This window comes from Trichechus manatus, unplaced genomic scaffold (assembly GCF_000243295.1).
Source record: "Trichechus manatus latirostris isolate Lorelei unplaced genomic scaffold, TriManLat1.0 scaffold00100, whole genome shotgun sequence".
Classification (NCBI taxonomy): domain Eukaryota; kingdom Metazoa; phylum Chordata; class Mammalia; order Sirenia; family Trichechidae; genus Trichechus; species Trichechus manatus.
In genome coordinates this window covers 3,854,743-3,869,720 of record NW_004444036.1, presented here as the reverse complement: position 1 = coordinate 3,869,720, position 14,978 = coordinate 3,854,743, and the positions used below count along the sequence as shown (strand labels likewise).

The following is a 14,978-nucleotide window of genomic DNA, read 5'->3' as shown; positions in this document are numbered from 1 at the left end:
AACACTGCAGTTGGCTATGTTAGCTAAGTCAGTTAATTACCATAGCATACTAGATTTTGGTGCATTTATGTTCATAGTTGATTCATATCTGCATTTGAATCAAAAACAGGAGAAAACAAAATCCAAGGGGTAGGATGGGAGGGGGAGGTAGGTAAGCCCACAGTCCTTTTTTTTTTTTAAACAAAATATATTTTGTTCTGTAAAGTTAGACTTGGCAGTCCCTCTCCTCCATTTTTTCCTTACTTTCATTTTACTAGCAAAAAACTTCAGTATACATATGTATATATATGCACAGAAAGCATTTATAAGTATAATTACATTACAGAAAGTTGGAGAAATAGAGGGGAGAGGAATCACCCATAATCCCACTAATGTGAGACCATCTTAGAAAAATTCCTTTTGTTAATTTTCCCATATATTTATACATAATTATCATAATACCATGTTAATAGTTTTGTGTCTTTTTTCATGTAATATGTCTTAAATCACTTTTGTGCTATTTCTTGTTCTTAATTTTAAGAGCACAAAGACTGCTGTAAGCATCAAGTTTAAGGATATTACCTTAAGCCTTTTTTCTTTCCGACATTTATGAAAATGTTCAAACGTACAGAAAAGTTGAAAGAAGTGTACAGTGAACACCTACATAACCACTACCTAGAGTCTACAATAATACTTTATTCTACTTTCATAATCACATATATCTATCCATCTGTCATTCCATCTTATTTTTTCGGTGCATTTCACAGGAAGTTGCAGACATCCATACACTCCCCGTTAAATACTTAAGTATTTAATTTTTGTTAACAGTTCTTTTTTTCCTCTCTCTCTCTCTCTCTCTCTCTCTCTCTCTCTCTCTCTCTCTCTCTGTCTCTCTGTCTCTCTCTCTCTGTCTCTCTGTCTCTGTCTCTCTCTCTCTCTCTCTCTCTCTCTCTCTCTCTCTCTCTCGAGGTAAAATTTACATACAGTGAAATGCACAGAAATCTAAAACTTTTTATCTTTAAAATTATATAAAAGTAATGATACCCCATATTAATGAAATGTTTTATACTTAAAAGATAATTAATAAATTGGTTGTTGTAAAGAATGCTAGAAATACCAATTCTGAAGGGTTTATTTTCATAGACCTCATTAGTGGTACTAAAGACAGTTAATTTTATATTGAGAAATGGAAGTTTGACCTTTATCATGTGTCAATAATGAGCTTCCCAAAATGAAGGCCACTGCATCTTTTGTTTTGAATTTATAAACTACAATTTTGTAAAATCTCATGGCCTGTCAGTGAGGCCTAGCACAGAGGTAGGCACTCAGCAGTTGCACACTTCATATTTGGGGCAAATGCAGGACAGCTGTGAAGTAAAGAGCCTCCACTGTAAATCTGCTCTATTCAAAGACCTTAAGAATAAGTAACTGAACAAATATATGCACATTTTCAGTTTATGCTAAAGTATCATAGTCAGCAAAGTCTTTCTCTCTGATTGTAGTTGTGTATTGATGAGTTGTTTTCAGGAGTTTTGTGGGGCTGGATTTAATTATGCATGGACCAGTGAAGTATCCATACAACAAAGGTAGTTAATGCCTTAATAGAAATCTGTTCTCAACTATTAACACAAATTAGATTTTCCTCTGTTTGAAAAGATTAATCATAATTAGAGTGTAGAGAGAGGTGTTTGTTGGTTAAAATCAAGCGTTTATCCATGTTTTTGAAAGACTAAGATAGTTAATTTTGTGCATTTGTTTACCTTTTTAGCTTTGGTTGAGTATTGCTGTTTGTTCTTCCAGTTACCAGTGTGCTAAAAAAATAAGGTTATCACCTAGTGATTTTTCTAGATCCCAGTTTGTATCTAAAGCAACAATAGGTAGAAATTTGCTGGAATGTTCATTGCGTAGTTATACTTCTGTTAACAAAGACTGTATCTAGTGACCCACTTTGTCAGAAATTTCATTATCAGAGGTAGAAGTTAACATATAAGTCATAATTATATGTTTCAGAATATAAGTTGAGTCACAGTATGAAAATTTGTACTAAGGTCATTATGTATCCAGAACATAAACTATTATATATATCTGGAATCTTGGAACAGATGAAGGGAAGTGTTGGTTTAATGTTAGGCTGAATAAGTGAGAGACTGACCCTTGGTCAGGCTAGGAAGGAAGTGGAAGAGAGGAGGGGTGACATTTTCTAGAGCAGAATAAACTGGCGATGATGGACCCAAGGCTCCTTTGATTTCCTCAGATGCTGGTACTAGGCCTCTGGGATGGGAGAAGTTCGGCTTTAAAAGTTGATGGCAGACTGATTACATTGTCATATTTGCATCTAATCCTTTTTATTTCCCACTGAAGAGTTACTGTCCCCTCTCTCCCCACCCCATCGTCTTTCCTCATTTCTGAACAGGGATGAAGGGGGTGATAGGCCCCAGAGGACACTGGAACCCTGACGCTTTGAGGAAAGCAATGCCACATAGGTGGGGGAAAGTATGAAAAATCATAGCTAGGATTGAAGGAAGGTAACTAAATCACATAAGTTTGCCTATGATAGATACTATTCAGCTGGAGGCAAAATACATTGTAGGTGGAGATGTTTTTGTGATATACACATCTGCTACCTCGATGTTATATATCACAGAAAACTAAGGTTTTATTCCCTAACATTTCTCATTTATATATTTTTTTAAATCAAAGGGTAGATTAATTGAGAGAAGGTTCCCTTTTATTCCTGTTTTTCACCCTAGGTTCTCTTAGTGTCTTTTAGGGGGCCTAGTAAAGGGAGATGAACATTCTGTTGGGGATTGGGGTGCAATAGATTTTTGTCTTCCTGTGGGCCACTGAACAGCTCTGTGACATTGGGCAGGTCACCTGGACACATCTTTTTGGGCCAAATTACCCTGCAGTTACTCCTGGCCCTGTGAGTCTGCTTCAGTTGGCCATGTGTTGATAACCATTCAAGCTGGGTTGATGAACACATGGAGGCTTATCATAAGATTCTCTGAACTGTTGTAGGTATTTGAGATTTTATATTATAAAATATTTAAATATTTAAATTTAAATTGGTCTAAATTAAGTAAAAAAATTAAACTAAAAAGTAAGCCAAGGAAGTTGAAAAACAAAATTAAATGCCTTAATTAAAATTTTGAAGTGTATCGTCTCTTTAAGTAAGACAGTCATTTCAAATTGACCAAGCCATTTTCCATTTATTATTCATTTAGCGGATTCTTTTTTTGAGGATCTACCCTATGTGAGACAGTCTGTTAGGTACCCTGGGACTGCAGAGCTCTGTAAGATTAGGTTTCTTTTTCTCTGGTCTTCTGGACAATTAGGTAGATGTTGGTAATACCATGGACAGGGATACATGAGGTGGTATGCATCTCAGCATCGGGGAGATTTAGGGATGGTTTCACGCAGGAGTTGGCATGTGAGCTAGGCTTCGAAGGTTGGTGTGTTTAGACACATGGAGATGAGATGAAAAACATTTTGTATTTATAGGTTAACAGAGGTAAAAAAAAAAAAACATACACAGGGACTTTGAGCCATGTGATTAATTCGGGGCAGTCGGTGAAAGGGAATAGAGGGAAAGGAGGCTTCCAAGGTAGGAATGCTATGACTGCCAGCCTGATTCGACATTATTAGCTGATAGGGCAGGTGGCTCTGATCTGGCTGCTGGAGGATTGCATTTGAGGAGGTGAATTGGAAGGGTGTTGGGGCTGGGGAGGCCGTTAGGTGACTTGTGAAAAAAGCAATGAGATACTTAATTAGGGCAGTAGCAGTCTTCATAAACCTTTTCCCTCAACTCCAAAATTTCTAAATGTTTTTTTAAGATAGGAACAACTAATACAATAATTGAGAAAGTGCTTTGTGAACTATAGGATGCTATACAAATAGTTATTTGTTGGAAGCAGACTGTGAAAGGGAAACTTTGTGTGTCATTTGGATTTTGTTATAAGCTTCTAGAAGGCAGGGTTTTTGTTGTTCTTGCTGTTGGGTTTTTTGTTATTGCTGTTTTTCCATGCAGTTGTGTTTTTGTTTTTGTTTTTAATCTTAAATGTATACAAAAAGAAAGTAAGGTTTAGTGTAGCTTTTTAATATTAATATTTTCTTAGTTATGTTCAACACTCAGGCAGAATGTTAGTGAAAATATCCTTAAACAGAGGGGAAAAAATGGGGGCAAGGAAACAAAGGAACTTTGAAGAGTTAATTAGACCAGTAACAGAAATGGTATTAGAATACAGTTTTTGGCTGTATTTTGATTTTTAAAACTGTCTAAAATGCATCTCAAATGGGAATATTTGGTCTTTTCCACTTACTACTTACATTGGAGATATTTTCTGAAGTTATTAACTTGTTAATCAATATATGTCATAGAAAAGAGTAAAAAGGAAAATAAGAACCAAAAGGTGATTAAATTTACAAATGTAAATAGGATATTTTGCATTCTCCAGTCTCTGGGGTTTTCTTAATGCAAAAGTGTCATAATTGTTTTTAAAAGACTAAAATTTTGGGTTATACTATTTTAATGTTAAATATTTTCTAGAAAATGATGTTAATTTTTTAATTAAAAATCATGCAGTGATGGAGTGCTGAGGTAAATTTTAATGGATAGCAAATTTAAACACTAAAATTTCAGGAATTAAATATAGCTTCAGAGTATACTACAACACTCCCATGGGTTGAAGCATGGGGTAGGGTGGGAGCAATAGTTATGCCAGTAGCTAACTTGTAATAAATTACAAGTAAAATTTTAATAATTATACGGTAAAAAATTGGAAGCCATTATTAGCTGGTTTCATCTTGGGAGAAACAGGGACAGTAATAAAAAAAAAAAGTATCAGTTGATTTCCCCTTGTGGAGATACCATTTTTATAGTTCTGTTTAAAAATCTTTTTTTTTTTCCCTGTAGACTGGTTTTAAAAACTTTTTTTTAAAAAAATATGGAATGGACTTTTTGTAACATTAAACCCCTTTAAACGAAGAACATTTATGATTCTTAGTAGAGGTTGTTACAGGAGCCGTTCTAGTTTTTACCAGTAAATGTCTCTTAGCTAGTTACCAGCTGCACAGTGGGAAGCTTGGACCAAATTAGGAGGGAAGAGGGGAAATCACCCTTCTAATGAATCAAGGAAACCACAGCAGTAGCATCAGCCTGCTGTATAATCATTTTTCCGTGTTTCTGCCTTGGCACAGGGAGTTATCTCCAGCAGTGCTAGTCTGAGAGCAGGGAGCATGAAAAGTCAGATGGAAGCTTTTCCTCTGATATACAAATAGGCACTTAAAACCATCTTGTTGAGGAGTTAATTTTTTTAGCCAAAGAATATCTGTAAGCCGCTCATAACCCCGGAGTAGTTTTGGATATGTGGCTGTTTTGTGGCAAACAAACAAATAAATAAATAACGCACACCCCAGATCATATCCACCTGATGGATTTTTGTTATACGAAGATAGATCATTTATTCCAGTGGTCCTGCTATTAAATATTTAAAACATACTTCAGGGTTTCCTTTTGGATTTATCTTCAGAGCCTGTAACACACTCAAAGAACCCCTGCAGTTGTAAATCTCAATTCTTTGAATGGTGAACCTGATTTTTGGGAAGAGCCAAAAGCCATTTAGAGTTAAATGCAGAGGAATAAAATGGGTAGAAGCTGGTTGGTGCCATTTTGGGTTCAGAGTGAGCTATAAATATAAAAATAATGAGACATTTTCTTCTGTGACCCATAAACTGCCTCCAGAGGAAGAATTTAAGAGTGGTTTCAAGCAAGAAAAGTGTTCTGGGCATAAATGACAGTTTTCCAATATGACACTTGGTAGAAAGATGTTGATTTGAATGTTCAACCTCTGGGATGTAAAACAATACGACCAAGACATCCATTGTCTCAGTGTCATGGCACTGTCCCATAGAATTATTGTAAAGAGGAAATGAAACAATGTTTGTAAGCTCTAAGCCCCATGTTTGGAATGCAGTTAGCCTTCAGTAATTGTTATCTGTCTATCATCATCATCACTTAATAATAGTACCTAGAGGTCAGGCGAGCTCTTAAGGAAAATTATAAAGATCCAGAAAGCATTAAAGTCGTAAGATAGCTGGGATTAATTTTATAAATGATAGCATTTCTTTAAAGGTACATTTAGGGTAAATACTGTAATTGGTGCTAATGATGACAACTTTGCTAATGACTAAAACTATTTTCTGAGAGTTAGGATTTGTAAGTGATTAAATTCATCTCTTAACAGAATTTATTCCGAATACTATTCTAAACTGATATAGATGGTATAAGGGTTTTTTGTTTTGTTTTTTATGAATTCGGAAAAGTTCTTATGTTTATCAGCCCTTAAAATGTGGTAGTTTTTCAAGAAAGTATAAGCTTACTGGATTTACAATTTTATGGCCATTTGGGAGTAAAATATATTTAAATATTTTTTGCATATTGAGTGTTTTACTACCTTGTATTTTTTAAAGTGGAAGTTGTTTAACTTAGATTTTTGAGGATTCTATTATGAAAATGACAAATACTTAATGATCTCTGATTTGAAAAGGAGAACTCAAAATCTCGTATGTAGCTAATTTCTCCTGCTCGTTATTGTACATATTTCGTGGCATATAATTTAATGCCTTAATTATAAGAAAAGATAAACATCTCTTTAGTCATATAGCTGTCTTGATTAATTTTTAATAAGTTCTTTTCTCAGCAAAATAGATTCAACTTTAGTTAAACATCTGCAAATTATTCTAGGGTTGCTTCTAGCTATTCCACAGAGAGACAGATGTCACATGATTTGGTTGCTGTTGGCAGGAAAAGTGAGAACTTTCATCCAGTGTTTGAACATCTTGACTCAACTCAGGATATTGAAAACAAACCTACAGGAGAATTTACTCAGGAAATTATAACAATAATCCATCAAGTTAAAGGTTGGTATATTTTACACATACATTAGGGACAACACAAAAGTAACTTGCTGACTTTTCATGAAGATAGGTAAAGATCTGTGATACAATTTACTAGTAATTCGTATTTCATTACAAGTTGCATCATTAACTAGGAAATCGGTTGGAGAGAGTATCTATCAGGCATTCATTCAGAATCTAATTGCTCTTATTGTAGTTCCAATAACCTTGTGCTTCTGCTCATAGTAGATTAGAAATCGCAAGTTAGAAAGGGACTATTGCAAAAGACAGGCATACTGAGAACAGCAAGAAATAATAACTGGTAGCCAAACAGGGAGGAAGGAGCAACAAAAAATAGATATGAATCTCAAGAACTCAAGAAATTTGGACGCTAAGGTCATTTCATGATATTCTTAAAGCCCCTGAGGATATTACTGGGACTCTCCATGCCATAAGGACAATGCTAAGGGATCAATAAAATTAGAGTCCAGTTTGGTTTGGAATACTTTGTTTATGACATCAGGGAATTGCATAATAAATTCTTTAAAGATTTACATTGAATTGCTTTGTTTTTGCTTCTGGCAAATTTCCATTAATGGGAAAATTCAGTCATGTAGAACAGCTTTCCCCAATTGTAGGTATTTAAACTGGAGACCTTCAAGAATTTCACAAATGTTATTATATGTATTTCTTACTAGATAATTGCATTACTCTTTTTTACCTTCATAAAACATTTTTCAAAAAGGAATTGTTTTCTCTGCTTCCCTCAAGCTAAGGCGTATGTTTACTTTAAAGCAGACAGTTTGTCTGAAATAGTTTACCCGGTCAGCTCCAGCCCCTCTCACCCAAAAGAACTGTGATTCTTGGCAAAAAGGGAGCTGGTATTACAAAAAAGTCTGGGAGGTTGTCCCAAAACAGGAACAGTGAATTAGGGAGAAGGATCGCTAATGTAGTATTCTGATGGATCAAGTATATTATTTTTCTTGCTGTCCTTTTAAAAGCCTACAGCATAGCTGACATTGGAATGTTTTCACGAACTTAAAGTAAAATGATATCAGGAGGCCTTCTGTGATATAGAAACATAACATTTAGCATTGGTTCAGAATTGTTTTGTTGTTTCTTTGAGTTAATTTTTACTTTAGGTGAACTCTAGAGGTCTGTACCATCTTTACTTCTCAAATATAATAAGGTTTTACCTTGGAGAAGAAAGGTACTCACTTTGAGAGAGCCACTGTCTCCCCCTCCTATACCCCAGACAAGTAAGCAGGCATGTCAAATAGAAACAGAATCCTTGGATTAATAAAATCACATGTTTTTACTGTTGTATGGGCTTGGGAAAGCACTTGAGCACTACGAATTAGTCTGAAATAAGTTTAGGGCCCAGATACTTTCAAGAGAAAACAGGTTGGATTTTTTTTAATAGTCCATTTTCCTGTGTTTTTATATACTCTTTCAAATGGAATCAGTTTTACATTGAGATAAAACCATTTGTTTCCTTTTTCAGAAAACTGTTTTTCATCACCTGGCATTACTCTACATGAGCGTTTCTCAGAATTGCAAGCTACACAAAATGCAGGTGTAGATGAAATTAAATTGAATTCAGATCCTGAAATTCACAGGTAATGATTTAACTTATGGGAATAAACCTCAGAACAGATTCAGGAAGGTGTTGCCTCTTGAGCTTGCTCGCCTGGGCTTACTGTAAACTCTAGGACTACATTTCCTACTTAAAAACAGGACCAGCCCAAGCAGGTACTGGGCCAGTATGCTTTGATGGCATAGGTTGTTCTGAAGCCACTGACTAACATCGTTTAAATGTATAAGACTATGGAAATATTTACCTACCTTTGATTCTGCTGTGTCTATAGTAGTTGCCTACTGAAGTTATCACCGGAAGAATGAAAAGATAGTTGTCAAGCCATTGAAATCATAGGTTGCTTCATGTGGTCAGAAATGGCTGCTGTTCTGAGGGCAGCTGGATGAAAACATATGGCTTCTTCTCTTGGCACTTGGCCGAGCAGGTGGTGCACCGTTTTGTGAGCTGAGTTGAATCAATGTTAGAATACAGTATGTCACCGGAGCAGAATTTAAAGTTACGCAGACTAGTGATTTGAGAACCACTTAGGAGCACTGGTGGCGCAGTGGTTAAAGTTCTCGACTGCTAACCAATAGGTCGGTGGTTTGAACCCACCAGCCACTCTGCGGGAGTAAGATGTGGCAGTCTGCTTCTGTAAAGATTACAGCCTTGGAATCCCTATGGGGCAGTTCTACTCTGACCTATAGAGTTGCTATGAGTCAGAATTGACTCACCGTTGATGGGCTTATTTTTTTTGTTTGTTTTTTGGTAAAGCTTCGCTGTAATGTTCACAGGATATGTATGTTCTGGGAGACTGCCATATAGATGAAAAATCACCTGATAGCAAATTTCATCTGCTTCCTCCAAGACACACAAACTTTATTTCAAATTCTATTCTATAGTGAATAGAATCAAGGTATTAGTGTATAACATAATTATTTAATTTTAATATGCCTTTATTATTTTAGGAGAATAGATATGTCTTTGGCTGAACTTCAGAGTAAACAAACTGTTGGTTATGAATCAGAACAGGTAAGTAAATACAATTTTGGATGAGAGATTATCTTATTGTTGGTATACGAATAATGGGAAAGGAATTGGTGTTTGATAGTAAAAAAAATAAAAAAGGCGGGGGGGAGTTAAAATAGACGAGAAAAAGGATCGAGACCTAGAAATCTGGAATTTAAAAAGCTCTTCAAGTGATTCTGATTATCAGCTAGGTTGGAGAGAGAATACTGATAAAACAGGAAAAAAACCAACTATATTCCCTAAGAGGAACAATCCCTAAGGAAAAATAGTTTTATAAAATTGACACGAAATTATAGCCTTTAATATTCATTCCAAAACAGTTTACACTGTAGAGGTTGCAAAAAGTATCTTTAGTACCTGTTTTTCCAAAGCAGTCATATGGAATATATTTTTAAATTGTACATGGAATAAATACAAAGGAACTAAATTTCATTCTTTATTGTCCTCCTATTTACTGTAGAATGTAAGAAAGATCCTATGGAATATGAACTAGCAAAACAATGGAAATAATATTAAATTTCTTTATTGTCTTGTGTTGTGCATGGCTCTCACCCAACACCTCTCCTTCCCCCCATTTCTTTGCTAATTAGAAAAACTGTCTTAACTGGTTTTGGGGGCAGGAAGGAGACTGGCTCTTGTTTTAGAAGTGTATCAAGTTCTAGAAGACCTGTTGATTTATTCATTAAGACTAAAGAATTTTTGTAGAGATTTTAATACATGCTGATAGAATATATATATATATATTTTGTGAAATGTTTACAATTTTTATGGAATTTCTAGAGATATGTTGGTTTATTAAGTAAAGGATATTTTCAGAAAACTTTCAATTATCAAATTAGTGTAATCAACTTATAGGATATTTGAGGATTTAAAAAAAATGCCTATAATTCAACCACTTAACACAAAATAATGGTTTGCCATTTTTCCTTGCAGTCTTATATCTTGCATTTTAACATAGTTGCTGTCATAGTATATGCAGTTTTGTATGCTTTTTTTCTTTTTACTTAAGCCATAGTAACATTCCTTTTACATAAAATCTCTGAACTCCCCATGACCTTTTATAATTGAGGTTTTTTTTTAACTTTTAATTAACTTTTTTCAGTGACTATTTTCCCATGTTGTTACATAATCTTTATTACCATAACTTAATTGGTTGTACATTATTCCTTTGAGTTAATTTACCGTAATTTAATCATTCTTTCCTTCCCCTTTAATTTTTTACATTTAAGTTGCATCCATTTTTTTGTTACTTTGAATATATTTGGGATATGTCCCATTTCTTTGGGATAGAGTTCCAGAAGTGGGACTTCTGGTTCAGTGTTATAAACTTTTCTGACTGTGTATCATTAAGTGCATCTCAAAATATGTATATCAGTTTACACTACCATTATCAGGATGAGTACAAGATAACTTATTTAGGACTTTTACTAAGGTTCTTATTAGATGTGATCTTTGTGCAACTAATAGTAATGTGAATGGTTTGTCTTCTGTCAAAATTCCTCAGAGTCTGGTCAAAATAATAGATCCAAATGACCTACGACATGACATTGAAAGAAGGAGAAAAGAACGGTTACAGAAAGAAGATGGGCACGTTTTTCACATAGCTAGTGCTACAGAGAGGTAATCAGTAGACGAAAAACATCCTGTTATCAGGGAGCTTTTGGTTTCAGCATATTTTTCAATTTTTTGGTGTTATGATAATTTTCATTTTAGTGTAGGGATCCTTCAGATTCATTTTATATGTGTAAGTGAACTCTGTTAAAATGTTTCAAAGTTTTCCAGTGACCATCATATTCTGTTTGATTTAAACAAACAACATTATGGGGATAGGTGAGTATTTGAGGTCTTCATAGTTCTAGAGAGGAGTGTAACAGCTTTATTAATATTAGCAGGAGCCAGAACCAGTAAGTTTATGGACTATTTTCTAAATTAATTGAGACTCTGCCCTTTAGATTCTGATACTCTTTGAATCGTACAAAATTTCTTGAGGTCAGTACAGTTATCTTTTGGGACCCTGCTTGGATGCCTATCCATGAAACGCAGGCAGATGGAGTAGATAATGCAGGGGAAACCCGAGTTTGAAACTCACTTCTGCCAGTTTACGAGCTCTTTGATCTTGGGCAAACTTGCTTAGTCTCTGTATTCTCTCCATCTGTAAAATGAGAATAACAATATTTATGATGTGAGGAAGTTATAAATATTAAATGAGCTGGCACATGTGAAGTACTTACACCATGCATCAGTAGATCTTTGTTTTTTCTCTGCCAACATCCTTTCAGGGACTCTGAGTATTCTAGATTGGCCCCAGTTTATCTCTAGTTTTGAAAACTATATGGAATTCATGGCAATTCTGGGACCCCATGTAATTATGAGGTGTAATAGAATGGGACAAAATTTCCAGTTTGTACAGAGCCTCAGACTATTTGTATCTCCCAGAAAATAGGAATATATGAATAGGAAGGGTTAGAGCTACTTGCTTTTCCATAGTCCTTGATGTCAAATGACTAAAATATTTGACTAGATTTTTATGTCAAGTTTATGACTAACTACACTAGGTCTCATTCAGAATACATGGAGCTTGTTTAAAACTGGATCTGATTCTAACAATAAGTTTGAGACTAATTAAAAGACAGCAAAACTGTTAGTTGAGGCATATGAAACAGAATTAAAAATTATATAGTTAACATCTTGTCTCTTGGTAGTTAAAAGTGTTTCAGTTTTTAACGTGATGGTTGATGCATGACATGACTATGCTCTTTAATGGCATGACCTTTCTGTCATGTTTTTCTTGACTAAAAAAGGATAAGAAACTCAGCGTACCAAGAAACAGGATTTTTAAAGACAGATTTAAGAAGGTCAGCATATTATAAAAACTATGTAATGCTTCAGAATATGTCTTCACCCTTTGAGGTGGTTAAGAGCTTCAGCACTGGCATTAGACCTGAGTTCAACTCCTAGCTTTGTAACCCCCTAGCTGTGTGACTGACCTTGGGCAGATTACTTAATTTCTCAGATTCCTCATCTGTAAAACAGGGATAAAAAGTACACTCACCTCATAGCGGTACTTAAGATTAAATAAGGTGATGAATGTAAGGTTGGCATTAAGTATTATTGATGTTAGCTTTGAGGACAGTGTTGTAGGGTGCAAAGATGTCTTCTTGCAAGATGTCTTTTGCTGGACCTGTTGGATTATTTTATTTGTGTTGGATAGGGTGGCATAGTAGAGCCAGGAGCATTTTTTTATTATTAAGATATTAATCACTTACCATAAAATTCACCCTTTGAAAGTGAGCAGTTCGTTGGTTTTTAGTATATTCACAAAGTTGTATAATCATCACCACTGTCTGATTCCAGAACATTTTCATCTCCCCTCAAAGAAGCCCACAACCATTAGCAGGCACTCCTCATCCCTCCACCACCACCCCCAGTCCCTGGCAACCACTAATCTGCTTTCTGTTTATAAATTTTCCTATTCTGGATATTTCATATAAAAGGAATCATAAATTGTGTGGCATTTTATGTCTGGCTTCTTTCACTTAACAATGTTTTAAGCTTCATCCATGTTATAACATGTATCAGGATTTCATTCTTTTTTATGTGTGAATAATATTCCATTGTATGGATATGCCACATTTTGTTTATCCGTTCATCAGTTGGTGGACATTGGGTTGTTTCCTCTTTTTGGCTGTTATGAGTAAGGCTGCTACTGAACATTTGTGTATAAGTTTTTGTGTGGATATATGTATTCATTTTTCTTGGGTATATACCTTGGAGTGGAATTGCTGGGTCAAATGTTAACTCTTATGTTTAACTTTTTGAGGAACTACCAGAGTGTTTTCCAAAGCAGTTGCACCATTTTACATTCCCACCAGCAATGTATAATGGTTTCACTTTCTGTACATCCTCACCAACACTTGTTACTGTCTTTTTGATTATAGCCATCCTAGTGAGTGTGAAGTGGTATCTTACTGTGGTTTTGATTTGCGTTTCCTTGATGGCTGTTGATGTTGGACATCTTTTTATGTGCTCATTGGCAATTTGCACATCTTCTTAGGAGAAATGTCTATTCATATTCTTAGCTAGTTTTTTAGTTGGGTTATTTGTCTTTTTACTGTTGACTTGTCAGAGTTATTTATATATTTTGGATACTACTTCCTTATCGGATACATGATTTGCAAAGAGGATTTTTTTTAAAGGGCCTTGGAGGTCATGATGAAGAGTGTAGCTTTTATCCTGATGCCATTGGGGATCTGTGGGAGGAAATGCAACAGGGCCGAGGTAGCAAGCAGTTCACTACATGGAGCAGGGCCTCCAGAGAGCACAGTAGTATCATGGGGAGATGTGGTATGTGACAGGGAGAGGAAGGGCTATGGAAGTGATGCTTCCAGGATTAGAGGAGAACCTTGAAGTGGGACCTGCCTCCCAGGTAGGGCTGCCCAGGAATGTGGGGGAGGCATGGTGTTGGGACTCTAGCAGGGGAGTTTCTGGGCTAATGTGACAGGAGCCTTTGGTGGCCGCAGGACCTCGTGACACCAGGAGAGGGGAACTTGTTGTTTGCTGCAGGGGTCCAGCAGTGAGGGGACCCTGAGCCAGTCACACACCTTGCCTCCAGTGAATGGGCTGAGTCCTGAGCCATTTGTGTTTTCACTAATAGGAGACTGTCTGCAAGGGGAGTTCAGTGATGTCAAAGGACCTAGAGCAGTGATTCTCTGTCTTTCCCCAGAAAATAGACACAGGTTCAGGGGGATTACAGTCCCGAAGAACCCTTGTCCAAAGAATATTGCTTTTTTTTTTCCCTTACTGTTGCAAATGTCTTTTTTATTTTACAATTTTAAAATGTTGGGGAGAAGAACGAGTTTCCGAGATTAAGCGATTGTCAGCAATACTAGAGTCTGTGGGAGACGCCGAGAGAGAAAAAAATGAACTATCAACCTCTAGAATGCAATCCCTTCTAGAATGCAGTCCTCTCTAGAATGCATCTACGGTGCAATCCCCAGGCTCCATAGCCTGGGAAAACATCTCCCCGTATTACCAACTCCTAGTTCTTTTGGAGGTGCCCTGGTGGCGCAGTCGTTAACTGCTCGGCTGCTAACCGAAAAGTTGGAGATTGGAACCAACCAGCCACTCCGTGGGAGAAAGATGTGGCACTCTGCTTCTGTAAAGATTTACAGACTGGGAAACCCTCTGGGCAGTTCTGCCCTGTCCTATAGGGTCAATATGAGTCGAAATCAACTCTATGGCGATAGTTTTTTTTTTCTCCCATACAAAAATTTATACATACATTGTTATGTGACTCTAATTGCTTTCCCCATAACTCTGACAGCACACTCCTCCTTTCCACCCCTGATTCCCCATGTCCATTCAGCCAGCTCCTAACCCTCTCTGCCTTCCCATCTCACCTCCAGACAGAAGCTGCCCGTTTAGTCTCTTGTATCTACTTGAGCTAAGAGGCACACTCCTCACAAGTATCACTTTATGTCCACAGTCCAGTCCAATCCCT

General features: G+C 36.2%; 1 protein-coding gene across 8 annotated transcripts in view; it reads left to right on the top strand.

Annotated features, from left to right (window-relative positions):
- The window catches only part of BCLAF3 (BCLAF1 and THRAP3 family member 3), a 97,841-nt gene that overhangs the window by 51,038 nt on the left and 31,825 nt on the right, over window positions 1-14,978 (top strand). For 7 of the 8 annotated variants that reach the window (XM_023737277.1, XM_023737275.1, XM_023737276.1 and 4 more), the window contains 4 exons: window positions 6,722-6,897; window positions 8,378-8,492; window positions 9,418-9,481; window positions 10,983-11,098. In XM_023737277.1, the coding sequence (XP_023593045.1) occupies window positions 6,722-6,897; window positions 8,378-8,492; window positions 9,418-9,481; window positions 10,983-11,098 (471 nt within the window). The remainder of the gene's footprint in view (window positions 1-6,721; window positions 6,898-8,377; window positions 8,493-9,417; window positions 9,482-10,982; window positions 11,099-14,978) is intronic. The other variant, XM_023737273.1, reaches the window with a different exon arrangement.